The sequence below is a fragment of the Spermophilus citellus genome (assembly GCF_964194105.1).
Source record: "Spermophilus citellus genome assembly, chromosome: 1".
NCBI classification, from domain to species: domain Eukaryota; kingdom Metazoa; phylum Chordata; class Mammalia; order Rodentia; family Sciuridae; genus Spermophilus; species Spermophilus citellus.
In genome coordinates this window covers 230,575,945-230,592,030 of record NC_138182.1, presented here as the reverse complement: position 1 = coordinate 230,592,030, position 16,086 = coordinate 230,575,945, and the positions used below count along the sequence as shown (strand labels likewise).

At 35.8% G+C, this 16,086-nt stretch overlaps 1 protein-coding gene across 1 annotated transcript in view; it reads right to left on the bottom strand.

Annotated features, from left to right (window-relative positions):
* Positions 1-306: 306 nt before the first annotated feature.
* Positions 307-16,086, bottom strand: part of IQGAP2 (IQ motif containing GTPase activating protein 2) — a 285,989-nt gene continuing 270,209 nt past the window's right edge. The window contains exons 31-36 of the mRNA XM_081284983.1: positions 12,313-12,400; positions 11,040-11,252; positions 8,874-9,034; positions 6,587-6,724; positions 5,408-5,516; positions 307-1,182 (exon numbers count right to left, since the gene is read on the bottom strand). Of these exons, the coding sequence (XP_081141109.1) occupies positions 1,069-1,182; positions 5,408-5,516; positions 6,587-6,724; positions 8,874-9,034; positions 11,040-11,252; positions 12,313-12,400 (823 nt within the window). The 3' untranslated portion in view covers positions 307-1,068. The remainder of the gene's footprint in view (positions 1,183-5,407; positions 5,517-6,586; positions 6,725-8,873; positions 9,035-11,039; positions 11,253-12,312; positions 12,401-16,086) is intronic.

The following is a 16,086-nucleotide window of genomic DNA, read 5'->3' as shown; positions in this document are numbered from 1 at the left end:
ACTGGTCAACCTGGATTTGTGGATTACTTTATGAACTTGCTCATTTGCCTTTGAACTGTTGAACTTGAGAAGAATAAACTTCTACCTTATTTCAGAAACAAGAATTTTTGTATATCCCTCTTATAGCAGCTTATTCTATTTCCTAATTAGTAATAACTTTATGTTTATCAATTCTTTTCCTGATAAAGCCCCACACCAAGAATCTTCAACCACTAAATGATTTGGATATTTTAAGAAAACTTAAAAGCCCCATTAATGTAATTAAGTAACATTTATTTTACATTAAGCAATTTTCAAAGAATACATTTAAAAACCATCTAGATATTGATTTTATAGCATTACAAAAAATTGAGAGGCACAATTGAAGTAATCAAATAAATTGTGAGGGGTAGAGGTGGGGGCCTATGATTGGTATTCATGTTGTTCCTTAGTCACTTAAAGACTCTTCCTATTAGAATCTTTACATGAGGCAGTAGTGCACTTTCATTTAGTAGGAATAAATCACATAAAATATATACTTTTATACAGAAAGTGTTATTGTATTGTCACTTTCAATTACTTATAAAAACTTCATTTTGAATTGCACAAAAATTCCTCAAAACTGCTAATTCCCAGAAGATGGGTCTTAGAACTATGTGTCTAAATAATTCATTACAAATTAATTAGATTAACATTTCTCCATAGATAAAAAACAATCCATGAAGAATTACATTATTAAAGTGGGACTTTTAAAATTTTTCATAGGAAAATAGGCTTACACATTTGTCCCTAGTTAGCTAAGCTTCCCCTCCTACTTTAAAACAAATCACAGGCTGTCCAGAGTTTTAAATCAGAGTACCTATACCACATGTATATGTTTACATTAATTCATTTTGTGTATCATTTTACTGTAGTATCAAATTATCAAAAAGGCACGTGGGTACATTCTTCAGAACAGTTTTGGTCTTTTTTTTTTTTTTAAATCACATGTTTATAAGCAGGGATTTCAATCATGTTTAAAAACAAAAATATTAAACAAATTCATCTCAATCCAGGTGATACAGAATCCATGAAATCTCTGCAGGCACTTCACTTCCCATAGAATTTCTTGTTGAGCAGGTAGATGAGAAGATTTACATTCACTTTAACCTTATCAAACATTTTCATCACAGCCACGCCTTCATATTGCATCTGAAGTAAGTCCTGGAATTGGGAGGAATATCATTAAACCTTAATTTTGATATTTTGCACATTTAAAAAATATATTAGAAGTATTTGGTAACAAATATAAAACTCAACTTATATAATGACCTAAACTTGAGCATGCACCAGAATTACCTGGTTAAAAACATAGGCTAACTAAAACTTAGGTTTCTGGATCCCTTCCTCAGGATTTCATGGGTTTGTAGCTCTGAGGTAAGGTCTACAAATCTGCATTTTAACAAGTTGTCAAGTGATGGTGATAATAATGGTCAAGACACCACATTTTGAGAATTACTGATGAAAGAAAACAGGTTTTTAAAATACAAGGACTCTTTGAGAAAATGATTATCATTACGTTAACATCAGATATATAGTCATAATTTCAATTTTTTTTTCAGTACTAGGGATTGAATGTAACCATGTTGTACCACTGAGCTATATCTCTAGCCTTTAAAATTTTTTTTTTTTTTTTTAGTTATAGATGGACACAATTAGAGTTAGCAGCTATTATGAAGACAAACAACAACAAGTGCTGGCGAGGATGCAGGGAAAAAGGTACACTCATACACTGCTGGTGGGACTGCAAATTGATGCAGCCAATTTGGAAAGCAGTATGGAGATTCCTTGGAAAACTGGGAATGGAACCGCCATTTGACCCAGCTATACCTCTTCTCAGATTATACCCAAAGAACCTAAAAACAGCATATTACAGGGACACAGCCACATCAATGTTTATAGCAGCACAATTCACAGTAGCTAAACTGTGGAGCCAACCTAGATGTCCTTCAGTGGATGAATGGATAAAAAAATGTGGCATTTATACACAATGGAATATTACTCAGCAATAAAAAGAATAAGATCATGACATTTGCAGGGAAATGGATGAAATTGAAGAATATCATGCTAAGCAAAGTAAGCCAACCCCCCAAAACCAAAGGCTGAATGTTCTATTTGATGAGAAAAATGGAGGAACTTTGATTGGGCAAAAGGGAGGGAGGAGAGGAAAGGGGGCATAGGGGCAGGAAAGATGGTGGAATGTGATGGACATATTACCCTAGGTACATGTATGACTGCACATATGGTGTGATGTTACACTGTGTACAGAGAAATGAAAAGTTGTGCTGCAATTGTGTACAATAAATCAAAATGCATTCTGCTGTCATATATACCTAATGAAAATTAAAAATAAAAAAAATGGATCTCATCAGCCATGTATGAGACTAAGTGGTAACATTGCCCAATAACATAGGACAAGTAGGCTTTTAACAAACAGAAGATATTTCTGAACTGCCTTGGACAAATACCTAGGTCTTAATTTCTTGCTCTTAGTTCTGGAATTGTTTTTTATTCTTAATAATGCCTAGGGACTCTATTATGCAAGACCATCTGCAGAGGTTGGAACCATCTTTGAAGGCACTTTGGCTCTTGCCAGCTTCCTCCTCCACTTCCTCAATTACCTCCAACTATACTCAACTACATCCCTACGTCATTTAGATATACTTCTGGGACTGAAATTCCACAGCAACTGAAGTCCTTTTAACAAGAATGCTTTTATCCATTAGGGTGTAGACGATGCTCAGTTTCCCTCTGGGTAATGTGATATCTGTTAATCAATTTCTCTTGGAAAAGTATTGAGCCAACTTGATTAGGTTGAGAAGGAAGGGTGTATGTTGGGGGAATTAGCTGGGACCCCAAAGTCAGAAGCAGAGAAAACATAGCAAAACTTTTAGTGTTGATCCTACCATTTGCTATTGCGGCATCCTGCAACATCAACTAACTCATAAAAGTTCTGTCTTGTGTGTGCATTGAGGACGGCCATGTCAACATCATTGATGTGCTAGTAGGCAGTGGACTAGCACATCTGCAAACCCTTTATGAACTCTGTCTCATTGAGATTAACCAAAATCTTGTGAGAGAGGCAGTGGAGAAGAGCTTGGATCCCACTTGCTTTTTCCATAAAAAGCCCTCTGTTTTTCATCTGGGAGAGGAGGAATTCCTACCCTGAAGCTCCTGATAGACACTGAACTTAAGTATGCAGTACATCTGCCATTGAAGTCACAGTCTCCTCTTGTGTATATGCTTACAGTTATAGGATATCATTATGTCCGATGGTTTTTTTTTTTTTTTTTTTTGGTGGTGGGGGGGATTAAAGGGAGACTGGACTGAAGATGACCTAGAAACAGAGTTGTAATGTTAGAAGGGCCCTGCCTTAGAAATTCAGAAACTTCTCTCCAGTTCACAGTCTAAGACTCAGCCATCAAGTTTTTCTTTGCTAATTTATACATTCATGTGATTATCTGAAAACTACATATGTAAATAGAAGCCTGACTTCACTTTTACAGTACTTATGTGCTGGGCTGGTTCCACAGCCATGTGATCTTTGCAGTTGTACAGGGTTCCATGCTCAGAAGGGCCATATACCTCATTTCATGCTCTGTTGCTGTCATCCTAAAATCTTGCATGTTTTAGACAAGGAACCTGTATCTTTATTTTTTCACTGACCCCTGAAAATTATGTAGCTAGTTCCAATTGTATGTTAATGAAAAACATCTGGGGGCACATTGATCACTTGCCTATAGCGAAGGAGTAACATTTTACAATGAATTTATGTGTATAAAGGAATGGTGTGAGTAGCTAGTCCTATTGTATACTGAATCCTTAATAAAGAAGCAAATAAAGCTTGGTTTTTATACCAATACAGAGTAAGTCCCAGGAATTCCTGAGGTCTCTCTAAATACAACAGAAAGTGTCTCCTTGTCACCTACGATTCATCTGTCCAGTTGATACTGATTGGCCTTGGGTCATTTTCTTCCTGGGAACCACATGTGTCTTTGCTATTTCTAAAGACCAAGGTGTATCACAGTCATATTGTTTTTTTCTTCCTTATTTATTTGTTACATAAAGTTACTGAAGACTCTCATTAACTGAATTGCTAAATGAATACATTTAGATACACTTAAAATAAGTTAGAAAACAATACCATTTACTAACATATTTTACATAATTACACATCATCTTTCATTTTTCTTGCTCAACTGATTCACTCCCTTATCTCAATATTCTTATCAAACCCATTTAGCTCCCATTTTTCTTTTTCAATTCACAAGGCCTGCTAGACAGAAAAGAAGAGCTCTGGCACATGCTCCCATGAGGGGGAGGTAATTTCAGGGCACTGAGCCATGAGCCAAGTAGGCAGTGAAGCAAACTGACATCACTCGCATGGGCTCAATGATGACTTACACAGATCTATGCAGAGGACCTGGAAACCATTTTACAGGTATCTTGAGGTTCAGATGAATAAGAATTATTTAAAAAAGTGTTATATCGAAAAGAGAAACTCAATTTCTTTAAACTGATCTTGTGCCCCCCATGCCCCCCCACCAGTTTTCTTTTTCACATAAATTTGATGTGTTTGTGTCTTTTAATGAGAAAACTGATAATTCATTTTGAGAACAATGTTTTTCTATCTATAGGTTTGTGCTCTGGATAATGTCTTTCATTCTTGTGATCCAAAACATTTAATAAATACATTTAAGAAGTAGATGTAGGGCTGGGGCTGTAGCTCAGTGTCAGAGTGCTTGCCTAATGTGTGTGAGGCACTGGGTTCGATCCTTAGCACTGTTTAAAAATAAGTAAACAAATAAAAATAATTTTAAGAAATGGATGAAAAAACTATTCTAAGAAAGAGAAAGAAAAGAAGGAAAAATGGGATCAGTTAATTTCCAATCTTGGGTATACAGTCTTAGATATCCATGTTTCCAACAAAAGAAAATGTTTTGGCCTTTATTTAATATCTCTGAATTATTTTACATTATATATATATTTTTGTCTAAGCCCAAAATTAGAGAGATGGCTTAGAAAAGCCAACTGCTACAAATTTACCACATAAAAGCATTTTAAATTTCAATATATTTGAAGCTGGGGTTGTGGCTCTGTGGTAGAGCGCTTGCCTAGCATTTGTGAGGCACTGGGTTCGATTCTCAGCACCACATATAAATAAATAAAATAAAGGTACATTGACAACTAAAAAAATATATTAAAAAAGTTTCAATAATTTGAAAAAGCCCAGCTTTTAAAAATCAATCACACTTAAAAAAATGAAACTGACAAATGAGGCTTGCACTGGTCATCTGTAAACTTCATTATTGTCATGAAAGTACTAGCTGTGGAGCTATGATGTCCTTCATATAAAAGTCAACCCCAATTTGCAGAAATCCCAGCTCACCTGAATATTGAGCTGCACTTTTTCCATTTCAACACCAAGGAACTTTGATCTGACATCAAATATGCCCACATCTTCCGTAGCTAAGATATCGAATATAACATTCTTAAACCTAGTGAAGAAAGGAACAGTCACACATATGGAATTACAAATACACCCTTAAAGATGAAACAAACAAATGGAATCCTAATTAACACTAAGTGAATGGTCTGTTGTGAAAATCCTGTCGCCAAAATTCTCACATCGTCTTTACCTACTCTGCACACCAAAGACTAGATCTAATGTCTGCTGTTGAAATCTTTGGCTCACAGAGACTGAAATAGTTGCTTTATTACAAAAGAGATGGAAGAAATGGTCCTTGAATCTGAGGAACAAAGTATAGTTAAAAATATACGAGTCACAGAACACAAGAATTATATATTGACCTCTTCTGTTTTCAGAGCAGCCATCAGTATTTCAGATGTCAATTTTTGTAGAAACTTCAAAAGAGGAAGAAGCATCTTGTCTGTTTGTGTAGTCAAAAGATTTCCTGGGATTAACAGACTAGAAGCAAGGCCTTTAGGGGAGGTGGAAATTAGAGACATGGTAAATGCCAGTGAGTCTGACTTCCCTTGAAACAAAGGTTGAGGGAGAGATGGGGCACTGGGCCCATGAACCTTCCAAAAAAAGAGTCACTTGGTACCTGCTGTGGGCTGTGGAGGAATAGAGTTTGTCTTCTCCTCCACCTGGAGTGCATACACTCTCAGCACACCGTTGGAAGTAGCTCTGACCCAGAATTTTACACAGTCCGTGGCTTTGAAATTAGAAAGGCCCTGTTTCACAATTATAGACAACTCATCTATCAAGACCAAAAGACAGCCTTTCATGTTCATTGCTATGACTCAGTTCTTTTGGAGGATTCAGGGAAGCTGGCAAATCTAAATGCATTGGACAAGCCACAGGAAACACAACCTTTCCATCTGTACTTCATATCACCCACCAACAGCACTAGACACTGAAGGCCTGAGGGAAGATTAATGACAATATTATGAGTGTTCTTCCCATAAACTATAACCAAGGGTCAGCCTTGAGAGACCAACAATGACGCTTTCTTAAAGGCCAAGGAAGCCAAAGAAATGTTAAGTCAGATACTGTGTGAGTGGATGGCATGCATGTTCCATGCAGATGCCAGGCCATACTTACTGGTTTGTCTGAAGGTCATCTATCCCTAGCAGGACACCTTTCTCGTGCAGCTTTGCTGCAGTGTATCTCACTGGCTTTGCTCTCTTCATCCCTTTGGGTTCTCCTTTTCCATCCAGTTTAATTGATCTCCGACTATTTCTGACAAAATAAGAACAGACCACCTGTTGTCTTGATGTTTTTGGTAGTACAATAGTCATGCCCAGAGTGACACCATTGCTCACACCTAGCACACATTGTGCTTAATGTGCCTATTATATTGTTACCTACTATAATGACCTTTTCATGTCGTTATAGTAGGTAACAATTTTCCCCATGCAGTAAAACCTCAACACTGAACTGTTTGCAGAAAGGGGTTTCCCCCAAGGGACTCAAGTTTATGTTACAGATTAATATTTTTAATGAAATTTATACCCTATGTTGTCACATGGAGTTAACTGTCTATTTTAAGTCATTTTATAAGCAGCTTTGGTGCAATAGCATGAACTGTGTATTCTTAAGTTAAGGTATTACTAGAAGGCTTCAATCTATTTAATAGATACTCTGTGGCTGGTTCTATTCTAACTGCTTTATAAATATCACCTAGCATTTACAAAATTAACACTTCCATAGGGCTTTCAAATTAATAAGTTCCTTTGCCATATATTATTTTATTTTGCTCTCATAGCAATACCTGAGGCTGGTACTCCTGGAACCATCTTAAAATAGGAAACGTGAGGCTCACAGAAGTTCACTGGTCTGGGTTCAAGATCATACAATGTGGGCTGGGGTTGTGGCTCAGCGGTAGAGCACTCGCCTCGCACATGTGAAACCCTAGGTTCGTTCCTCAGCATCACAAAAAATAAGTAAGTGAAATAAAGTTTTTTTTTTTTTTTTATAAAAAAAAGATCATACAATGTAAGAGAGAATCAGAACTGATGTCCAGATGGTTTGACTACAGAGCTTGTGGAAAACACCTTAAAGTAACCATAATAGCTATAAAAAGCAAACTGCTAACAATCTCATTTCTACTGAAAATTAGCTTGACTAACTTCTTCCTATATAGGAAAAAAAATGTACATATATATGTGTATATATATGTATATAATACAATCCACAATCAAATTAATTACAATTGAGAAGTAGTAGGCTGCAAATAAAGAGGTTTACATTGGTTATTTCCTTTCATTAAATCTTTTATGATTAATATAACTGATTTTTTCCATACTGTATCATTTGCTACTGCTAATTTAATGACTAGGGCTTTATGAAGATATTGCATTACATATTTAAATGGGTACTTAAAATTTGATTAGCATTGACCTAGACTAGTGATGATAATTATGAGCAAAGAATAATTCACTAAAAGTGGCTATATAATGCATAAAAATCTATAATAGGTATGCTAATGGATAACAGAGAGGTGCCAAAGTTTGCCCATTGTGTCAATATTGATTTTTTAAAACCACTAAGCAATTTTCAATCATTATGCTGCTTTGTGCAATTAGCAAATACTTGGCATTATCTAATATTATCACATATATAAAATCCTGTTTATAATGAATATTCCAAAAACAAGAGTAATATAATGTATACACAAACACACACAAATACGAATATATACAAGAGTAGTTGTTTTTAGAATACTTATGTGTATGTGTGTATTTATTCATTTATTTTTACAGTACTAGGGATTGAATCCAGCTGTACTGTACTACCAAGATACATCTCCAGCCCTTTGTATTTTGTTTTGAGACAGGGTTTAAGTTGCCCAGGTTGGCCTTGAGCTTGTCATTCTCCTGCCTCATTCTTCTGAGTATTTGGGATTATAGGTATGCACCACCATTCTTGTATATATATATATATGTTGTAGTTGGACACAATACCTTTATCTTATTTATTTTTATGTGGCGCTGAGGATCGAACCCAGCACCTTGCATGTGCTAGGCAAGCACTCTTCCGCTGAGCCACAATCTCAGTCCCCCTTCTCTGCTATATATTTTATAATAGTGTTTTAAAAGCATCTTTGACCACAAAAGACAAAGAGAATAATGAAAGTTCTTCCCCAGATGATAATGCCATTTGCTTAAAAACCAACAGGGTTAGCTGCTTTAATTCCAATGCTGATAGAGAATTAAAAAGCTGAATTCATTCCTGACTTCTTAGGTCATAGAAGCCAAAAATGAAATTGATACTTCACATTTTGGATATAAAATAGATTAAGTTTGCCACCCAACCCAAGCTATCAGGATTGTAGTTTCTCCACATAAATCATGACATTACAAATGAATATGACATGATTTTAACTTACTTCCTTTTCAAGTTGTCTAAACAAGTCTTTATGTAGGTGTCATAATAATTAATTTGCTCTTCATAAAATGCTGCCTTCTGATTGAGCGCATTCAGGGTCTGCTGAAGTTTTGCCAACTCAGCTTTTCGTAGCTTACGATAGATTCTTTGATTTAGAATATCCTAAAATGACAGATACAGGCTATAATAGTAAGCTGAAGCACAAATTTGCTTTATGAGATCGTCAGTTTGGACAAGAACAAGAAGTCACTCTTTGCAACTGTTAATTTGTTTATCTCATGCACCTAGTTTTATTATTATCTAAACAACAGAGCATTCTCATCCCTCAGAACTAGAAAGTGTCCATATTTTACTCTAAGAGACTTGCCAAGGTCTCTCTTTCTCATGATAGAAAAACAAAAGAAGAAATAATCACACAATTCTTTTAAGGCAAACCAATGTTTCAAAAGGGGCAGAAAGAAAATCTTAGTAGGAGTTGTGATTCCTTCAGACTATTTTGAATTTTCTTCTTTGAGGACTATTTTCAACTGAAATACTTCTCATTTAATTGTTGAATTCATTTTAGTAATAAGTAAAAAAAAACCTTTTTCATCTGGCAAATACTTCTCAAGGTTTGAAAAAAACAACCCCTTGGCCCTCAAAACCAATTGAGAAGATTCAACATTGATAACTTTTATAGTCAGCCCTGCATATCTGTGAGTTTCAAATCTATGAATTCAACCCAAGACAGATAAAAAATATTTAGGTGAAAAACAACAATAACAAAAAAAATTGTGCCTGTACTGAACATGTATAGATATTTTTCTTGTTATTATTCCCTAAACAGTACAATGTAACTCATATTACATAGCATTTACATTGTATTAGCTATTATAAATAATCATGACATTTTGTGTAAGGAACATAAGCATCTGGAGATTTTGGTTATCAGTGAGAAGTCCTAGAAGCAACCCTCTAAAAATACTGACAAATGACTGCACTTGGATTTAAATAGAATTCCTAGAACATAAAGTTGAGTAAAGTTGCTTATAATTTGTGCTAAATTTAAACTTATAGATTTAAGTAGATATAAAGGTTTTTAAATTGTTTTTACAATTCTAACTGGCAAATTCTGAAGATATTTTATTCATTTAATATTATTTTCCCTTTCTGAACCAAATTAAAATGCATTCCCCTAGGAATTCAGATACCTTCCATTCTTAAATAAAAATTCTTCACTAAATAGCATATTTTGGTAGATGTCTTCATGACAGTGTTTTTCTTTTGAAGTAAAAGCATTGATTTTTTCTCTATATTTGGAAATATGCAGTAGAGAAATACTTTCCATCCCAAAGCTATAGAAAGAAATGCTACTTCTCTTTGGTCACTCAGTCTAGGAGGAATAAGCTTACTGCGACAAGTGACCATAATTTTCCACTAAAGAAGAACTTTGTGTGCATTTTCCTTCCAGGAGGTGAAAAAGCTATTTTTTTAAAATGATCATCTTTAACTGCCTTTAACTTCTAGACCCATATTAATTTGCATGTTTGAATAAAAAGAAAGAAATGTACTTTATGCCCCAGTATATACTTTTTTTTCAGTATATACTTCTTTATCCTTGACAGGCAGACCTCAGTCACTTCCTGTGATGTTTCCTTGCACTAAGTTGAGATCCTTTTCTCAGGAAGTTTCTCATGTGTAAAAATGTGAGCTGAGAAAACAAAAACAAACTTTTAAGTCTGAGTTGCATCTAAGCTAAACTGCTTGAAAAGATATGCTCAGGGACGGAATAACCATCTTGATGGCAGCTTCTAAAAACAGTTGGGAGTAATATATTATATTGATATGATAACTAACAACTCAAAAGCAAGTTCTCCTAAAAATGTCATTGAAAAAAAAATATATATAGGTACTACTTAAAGGTATTGACCTAATTTGTCTGTTTTATCTCCTGAGCATTTATTCCTGGTTTGTTTCAACTCTCCTAGCTTAGAGGAGTTGTGGTTATTCTCCCAATAACAGTCATCAACTGCTCTGAAGTTGTAAAAAATCAGTAATATTGAGGAAAGTAGGAGTCATGGATATGCAACCATGAAGCTCTCATGTCATTTCACAGGGTGTCCAGCATGTGACTAATGATTAGCAAATGTCTGTTAAATGAAAAAGGAAGAATACTGTTTCTAAAAACCTTGGCAATCTCATTGAGGATGTCTTGGTATTTATTTTTGGATGACACAAGTGCATTCTGCTCCAAAGTTCGAAGATTTCTCTGGATTTTCCTCTTCTTCTGCTCAAGAGGCAGCTGTGCATCTTCAATCATTGATTGGTTATGCTTCATTTCTTCTGGAGTCCTGGAGTCTATAATTGCCCGGCTCACCATGTCTTTGTTATGATCTATTTCCTGAAGAGGGAATATCAAGAGGTCAATTTTTCTCTAATTTCCTAACTTCACAGATTTAGTAGCTAGACAAGGCAAATTTATGTTAAAATGAGAGCAGTCCTCGAACCAAGCCCAAAGACTAGCACCAGGACATGTTCTTTATGGTTTTGAAGTAGGACCTTGGAAGGAATTATTCCTTTTTTTTTTAAATAACACAGTAGTGATGTCAGGCCTAATTTGAGCAAAATTCCAAGCTACTTTATTGCCAAGGTGACAAATCACTTAAGTAATGAACATGTTTTAATGGATATTTTTGGTAGATGCCTTCATGATAGTGATATTTTGTAATGCCCTGGATAGAAGTAATTATATAATCCAGTTGAGAAAATTATAACTAGATTATCTATTAAAATGTGGCTCGAGAACCCTGAAAGTATAGAGCCAACTAAACTCTCACATACCATTCATATTTTATGGAGATCCTTAAGCCAAGCCAACAGCAAGGCAGTAAGAAAGTTTCATTCTGATAACAGAATCACTCTTTATCTGCAAGCACTGAAACATCTATAGGATTTCTTTAAACCAAAGGGAATAAAGATATTCTATAGCATACAATAATTCCTGAATAAATGAGGACATAAATGAACACTATCTAGTTTGTTCAATAAAACAGTAATAAAAAGAGACTGGTGATCCTCCCATTTCATTGTACAAGGTAACTGAGTGACCCAGTAGATGAATTCTGCGGATATGATTATTATCAGCAAGACACAGTAATGTTAAACACAGGACACACAGGTGAACATTGTGGAAACTGGAAGTTTACCAGAACTATCTTCCTAATGTAGGATAAAATTACATTCAGCATGAATTTGATGCTACACTTACACTTTCTATTTGATTACCATTAATATTCCACATGGGTTTTACATATGGTTGAGCTCAGATAACAGATACAATTCCTTATTTCCAGGCCATGTCAGACAGTTTCTCCCAGGTAACAGTAAACATTTGGCATGAAGATTTATTAAATTCAACTCTTGTGGATTATATTTATTATTTATACTTAAATGCAAAGTACCTGCTGTTCAGTTGCTGGTGTCTCTAAGATTTCAGTCAATGTGTTCCCTGGCTGGTTCCGGATCACATCAATTACTAGCATTTTGGTCCTTAAAAAGAGAAAAAGAAGAGACAGACTTTCAGACAGCAGTCCTGATGCACAAAAATCTGCTGCTTCCACATGAATGCACAAACATGTACACAAAAATGAAGCTTCAAAGATAATTCCTTAAAACAAAACATTCTTTTAGAAATTCACAAGTTCTATTTTAAGGCTCTCCAAAGTTTGTGAATGCTTTTTAATCAAAGTCTAGGTCTTATATGCTTGATGCTAAAGGATTAACAGATATGCAAAAGATTCCTTATCTAAGTACTTTTTCCTCTTTTTTGACAGAGAACACCTTTTGATGACTAGCAGGGACAAGTGCTGCCTGTACGACTTACTACTACAGAAGGATAGTTTAAGAAGTGCTAGTTCCCTTTCCTAACTTTAGCCGCATTTAAACTTCTGAGCCCATTAATATACCATAAAACCTTAGAAGACAACAGCTACTTTTCTGCTATGAAAAAGTTATGAAATTGTTTGAAGACTGCTGGGAGCAGAAGTTCTATGTGGCTGGTAGAAACTTTGATAGCAGCTAGGAGGATGCTGATGAACTAGCAAAATTAGTTTGGGTTCTTGTTTTTAGGTGGAAGAGAAGAGGAGAGGAGAGCTACTCTGTGGAAGTTCAGAGCTAGAAAATCCCTTTGGAAGTTCTAAAACCATGTGTTCTTCTGTACATATTTTTTTTTTAAAAGAGAGAGTGAGAGAGGAGAGAGAGAGAGAGAGAATTTTTAATATTTATTTTTTAGTTCTCGGTGGAAACAACATCTTTGTTGGTATGTGGTGCTGAGGATCGAACCCGGGCCGCACGCATGCCAGGTGAGCGCGCTACCGCTTGAGCCACATCCCCAGCCCCTGTACATATTCTTTATGGCAATCAGCCATCCCCTTCTAATTAAGGATCAGGTTATGTAATTATGTCAAAATATTTTTTAAAAAATCTATCTATCTATATATATATATATCTATATATATCTATATCTATCTATCTATCTATCTATATATATATATATATATATATGTCAAAATATTTTTACAGAACAGGTAAATGGTCAAGTTGGCTCATGATGAACAACAATATTATTGGAAATAACCTCCCTTCCAAAAGAAGGAAGGAAGGAAACATAAACAGAAGTTGCCTTAAACTACAAATAGGTCAGGGATAAAGTTTGCTTTTATTGTACTTGTACTTAATTTTAGTTCTGTCAAAAAATAGAATTCTTCCTTAATAAGAGCAGGAAACGTTCACATAGCATGAAAACTGGAAACGAAAATAAAATATTCACATTTTGAAGCATACGGGAAACTGTTCCCAAAAGACTCCTTAAAATAAGAGTTTTGAAAATGAGATAAGATCTAATAAGTCATCTGTAAACACGATTTTTCTCATTTCCTATTTACAGCAAGTCTTCATGAGAAGAGCCATCACAATGCAGCTGCCTTTCCTCCCTTCTCCCCTGCCTCTGGAGAACCATTTCCTCTGCCCCCATGACCCTTCGCTGCTGGGGATTTTCAGGCTGTCTGGGAATGCACAGCTCAAAACTCCACTGAGAGTCAAAGGTGGGCACACAACTAATTATAGCCACATGAGACACGGCACAGCTCCTAGGTGGCTGCAGCTTAGGAGGCCGTGTTTCCTTTCCTCCACTTCCACCTCCCACCTCATCAGAAATAAATTAAACAGAAAGATTTAGTTAAAAATAAAACTTTGGATGATTTAAAAAATGTTAACTGTGACTATACCCTATTTGAAATAATTTTCTAGAACTACTTATGATATATATTCCTAGGAAATTCCTAGCTCATCTTCTTAAGAGACGCTGTCTAATGATCAAGCAAGTGGGGTCACTTACACATGTCCTGCCTGGGGCAAAGAATGTTTATTTGTTCAGGAGTAGCTGGAGGACAAATTGGCGACATAACCTATTTCTCTTGGAATTCTACTTTACATCAGACCCATGGAATTCATTGCCAAAATTCCACCCTAGACTCCTATATCCAAATAACCATTAGTCTCAGGACAGGGAATTCAGCTCCCTCTCCCACTGTGTGTCCAAGGGTTAAGGACACTGGGGTCAGATAGACCTGGGGCCAGCCACATCTGGGCTCCCATTACATGCCAGCTGTATGAACTTATGCAAGTTATAAAACCCCTGCTTTAAAAAAAAATTTATTTCCAGAAATCTCTCTTGAGAACGGATATAAGGATTGAACAAAAAGATGTCACATAAAGCCTTATACTGGAGTCTGGCACTTACAGGTCATTATGGTTAAGAAAGGCATGCTGCCAAGATGGCAGCCACTTGCCACAGTGGCAAGTGATCACTTGAAACATGATGCCTAACCCAAATTGAGATGTGCTGTGAGTGCAGGACACATAGCAGAGTTTGAAGACAAAGTATGAAAGAAAGACTCGACAATATTTCATTAACATTTATTTTACAGTAATTACCTATTGAAATAAAAATAGTTTTGATATGCTGGGTTAAATAAAATATACTAATAGAAATAATTTCTACTCAAAACACAAAGAAATGATATGTGTGAGGTGACTGATATGCCAATTATCCTGACCTGATCATTACATGTCATATACATGGCTTGCAATGTCATAGTATACTCCATAAATATGTATAATTACCATGTATCAATTTTAAAAATCATAAAATAAAACTGACTGGAAAAATATTCCACATGCTTCTTTTTAAAATGTGGCTTCTAGTAAATTTAAAATTACATGTGTGGCTCATATTAAATTTCTTTTGGAAAGTGCAGCATTGGAACATTCCATTCTTTAACAGGAAGCTAGCACTCTGAGAGGCCCACTCCCTGGACCTGGTTAGTCATAGGACTTCAGTGCCGGGAGAACCTTTGGGAAATAATCCACTGACTGATGTTACAAATGTAACAAAGACAAAGAGGTTTAATGGGTAAAGTTCTCACCCTGCTTTCAAGTGTTACATAAAACAAGGCAAATTCCCTTCTCATGTCATCAGCTCCTTACCACCACAGACTTGTAGAGAGGTACTGTGACTGTGCCTTGGAGTCCTGTATCCTTACACACCCTCTATGTTTTTTTTTTTTTTCTTGGTGTGTGTGTGTCTGTGTATGTGTGTGATGTTAATCAAACTCAGGGCTTCATGTATGCTAAGCATGTGTTCTACCATGGAGTATATCCTAGCACCCTGGACCCTCTTTTAGCACCTTTCCCAATAAAATCCCCTTGGTCCTTAAAATCTCTCCATAATAGGATCTGGAGAGAGTTACAGTCTAATTCACATTTCAGCTGCCAACACCCTTTTTAAGATGAGTTGCCCTTCTCACCCCAGTGCAAACACAAAATTCTAGATATGTCTGACCAGCCTAAGTCAACTGGTGAAGTACTGGTCCCATGACTGTTTGATCTGCAAGACAGGCTCATCCAAACCAAGAGCCCTGCCTTTACCAATGAGGTCTCTAACTCTAAGAATTAAAATAAATGTAATACACACACCAGGGAATTTATTCACCGTAGCTATGCTCACAGCTCAGTGTCAGTAAATGAGATCAAATGGCAATTTAAAATTGGTGCAGCTCCTTGGGCTTGGCTACTCTATTCATATGGTATCTATTACTACACTCTGAGCCATTCCCTCTGTAATCTGCCTTATAGTGTACCCAATGTTGAAAAGAAATTTGTGTTTGTGGAAGCTA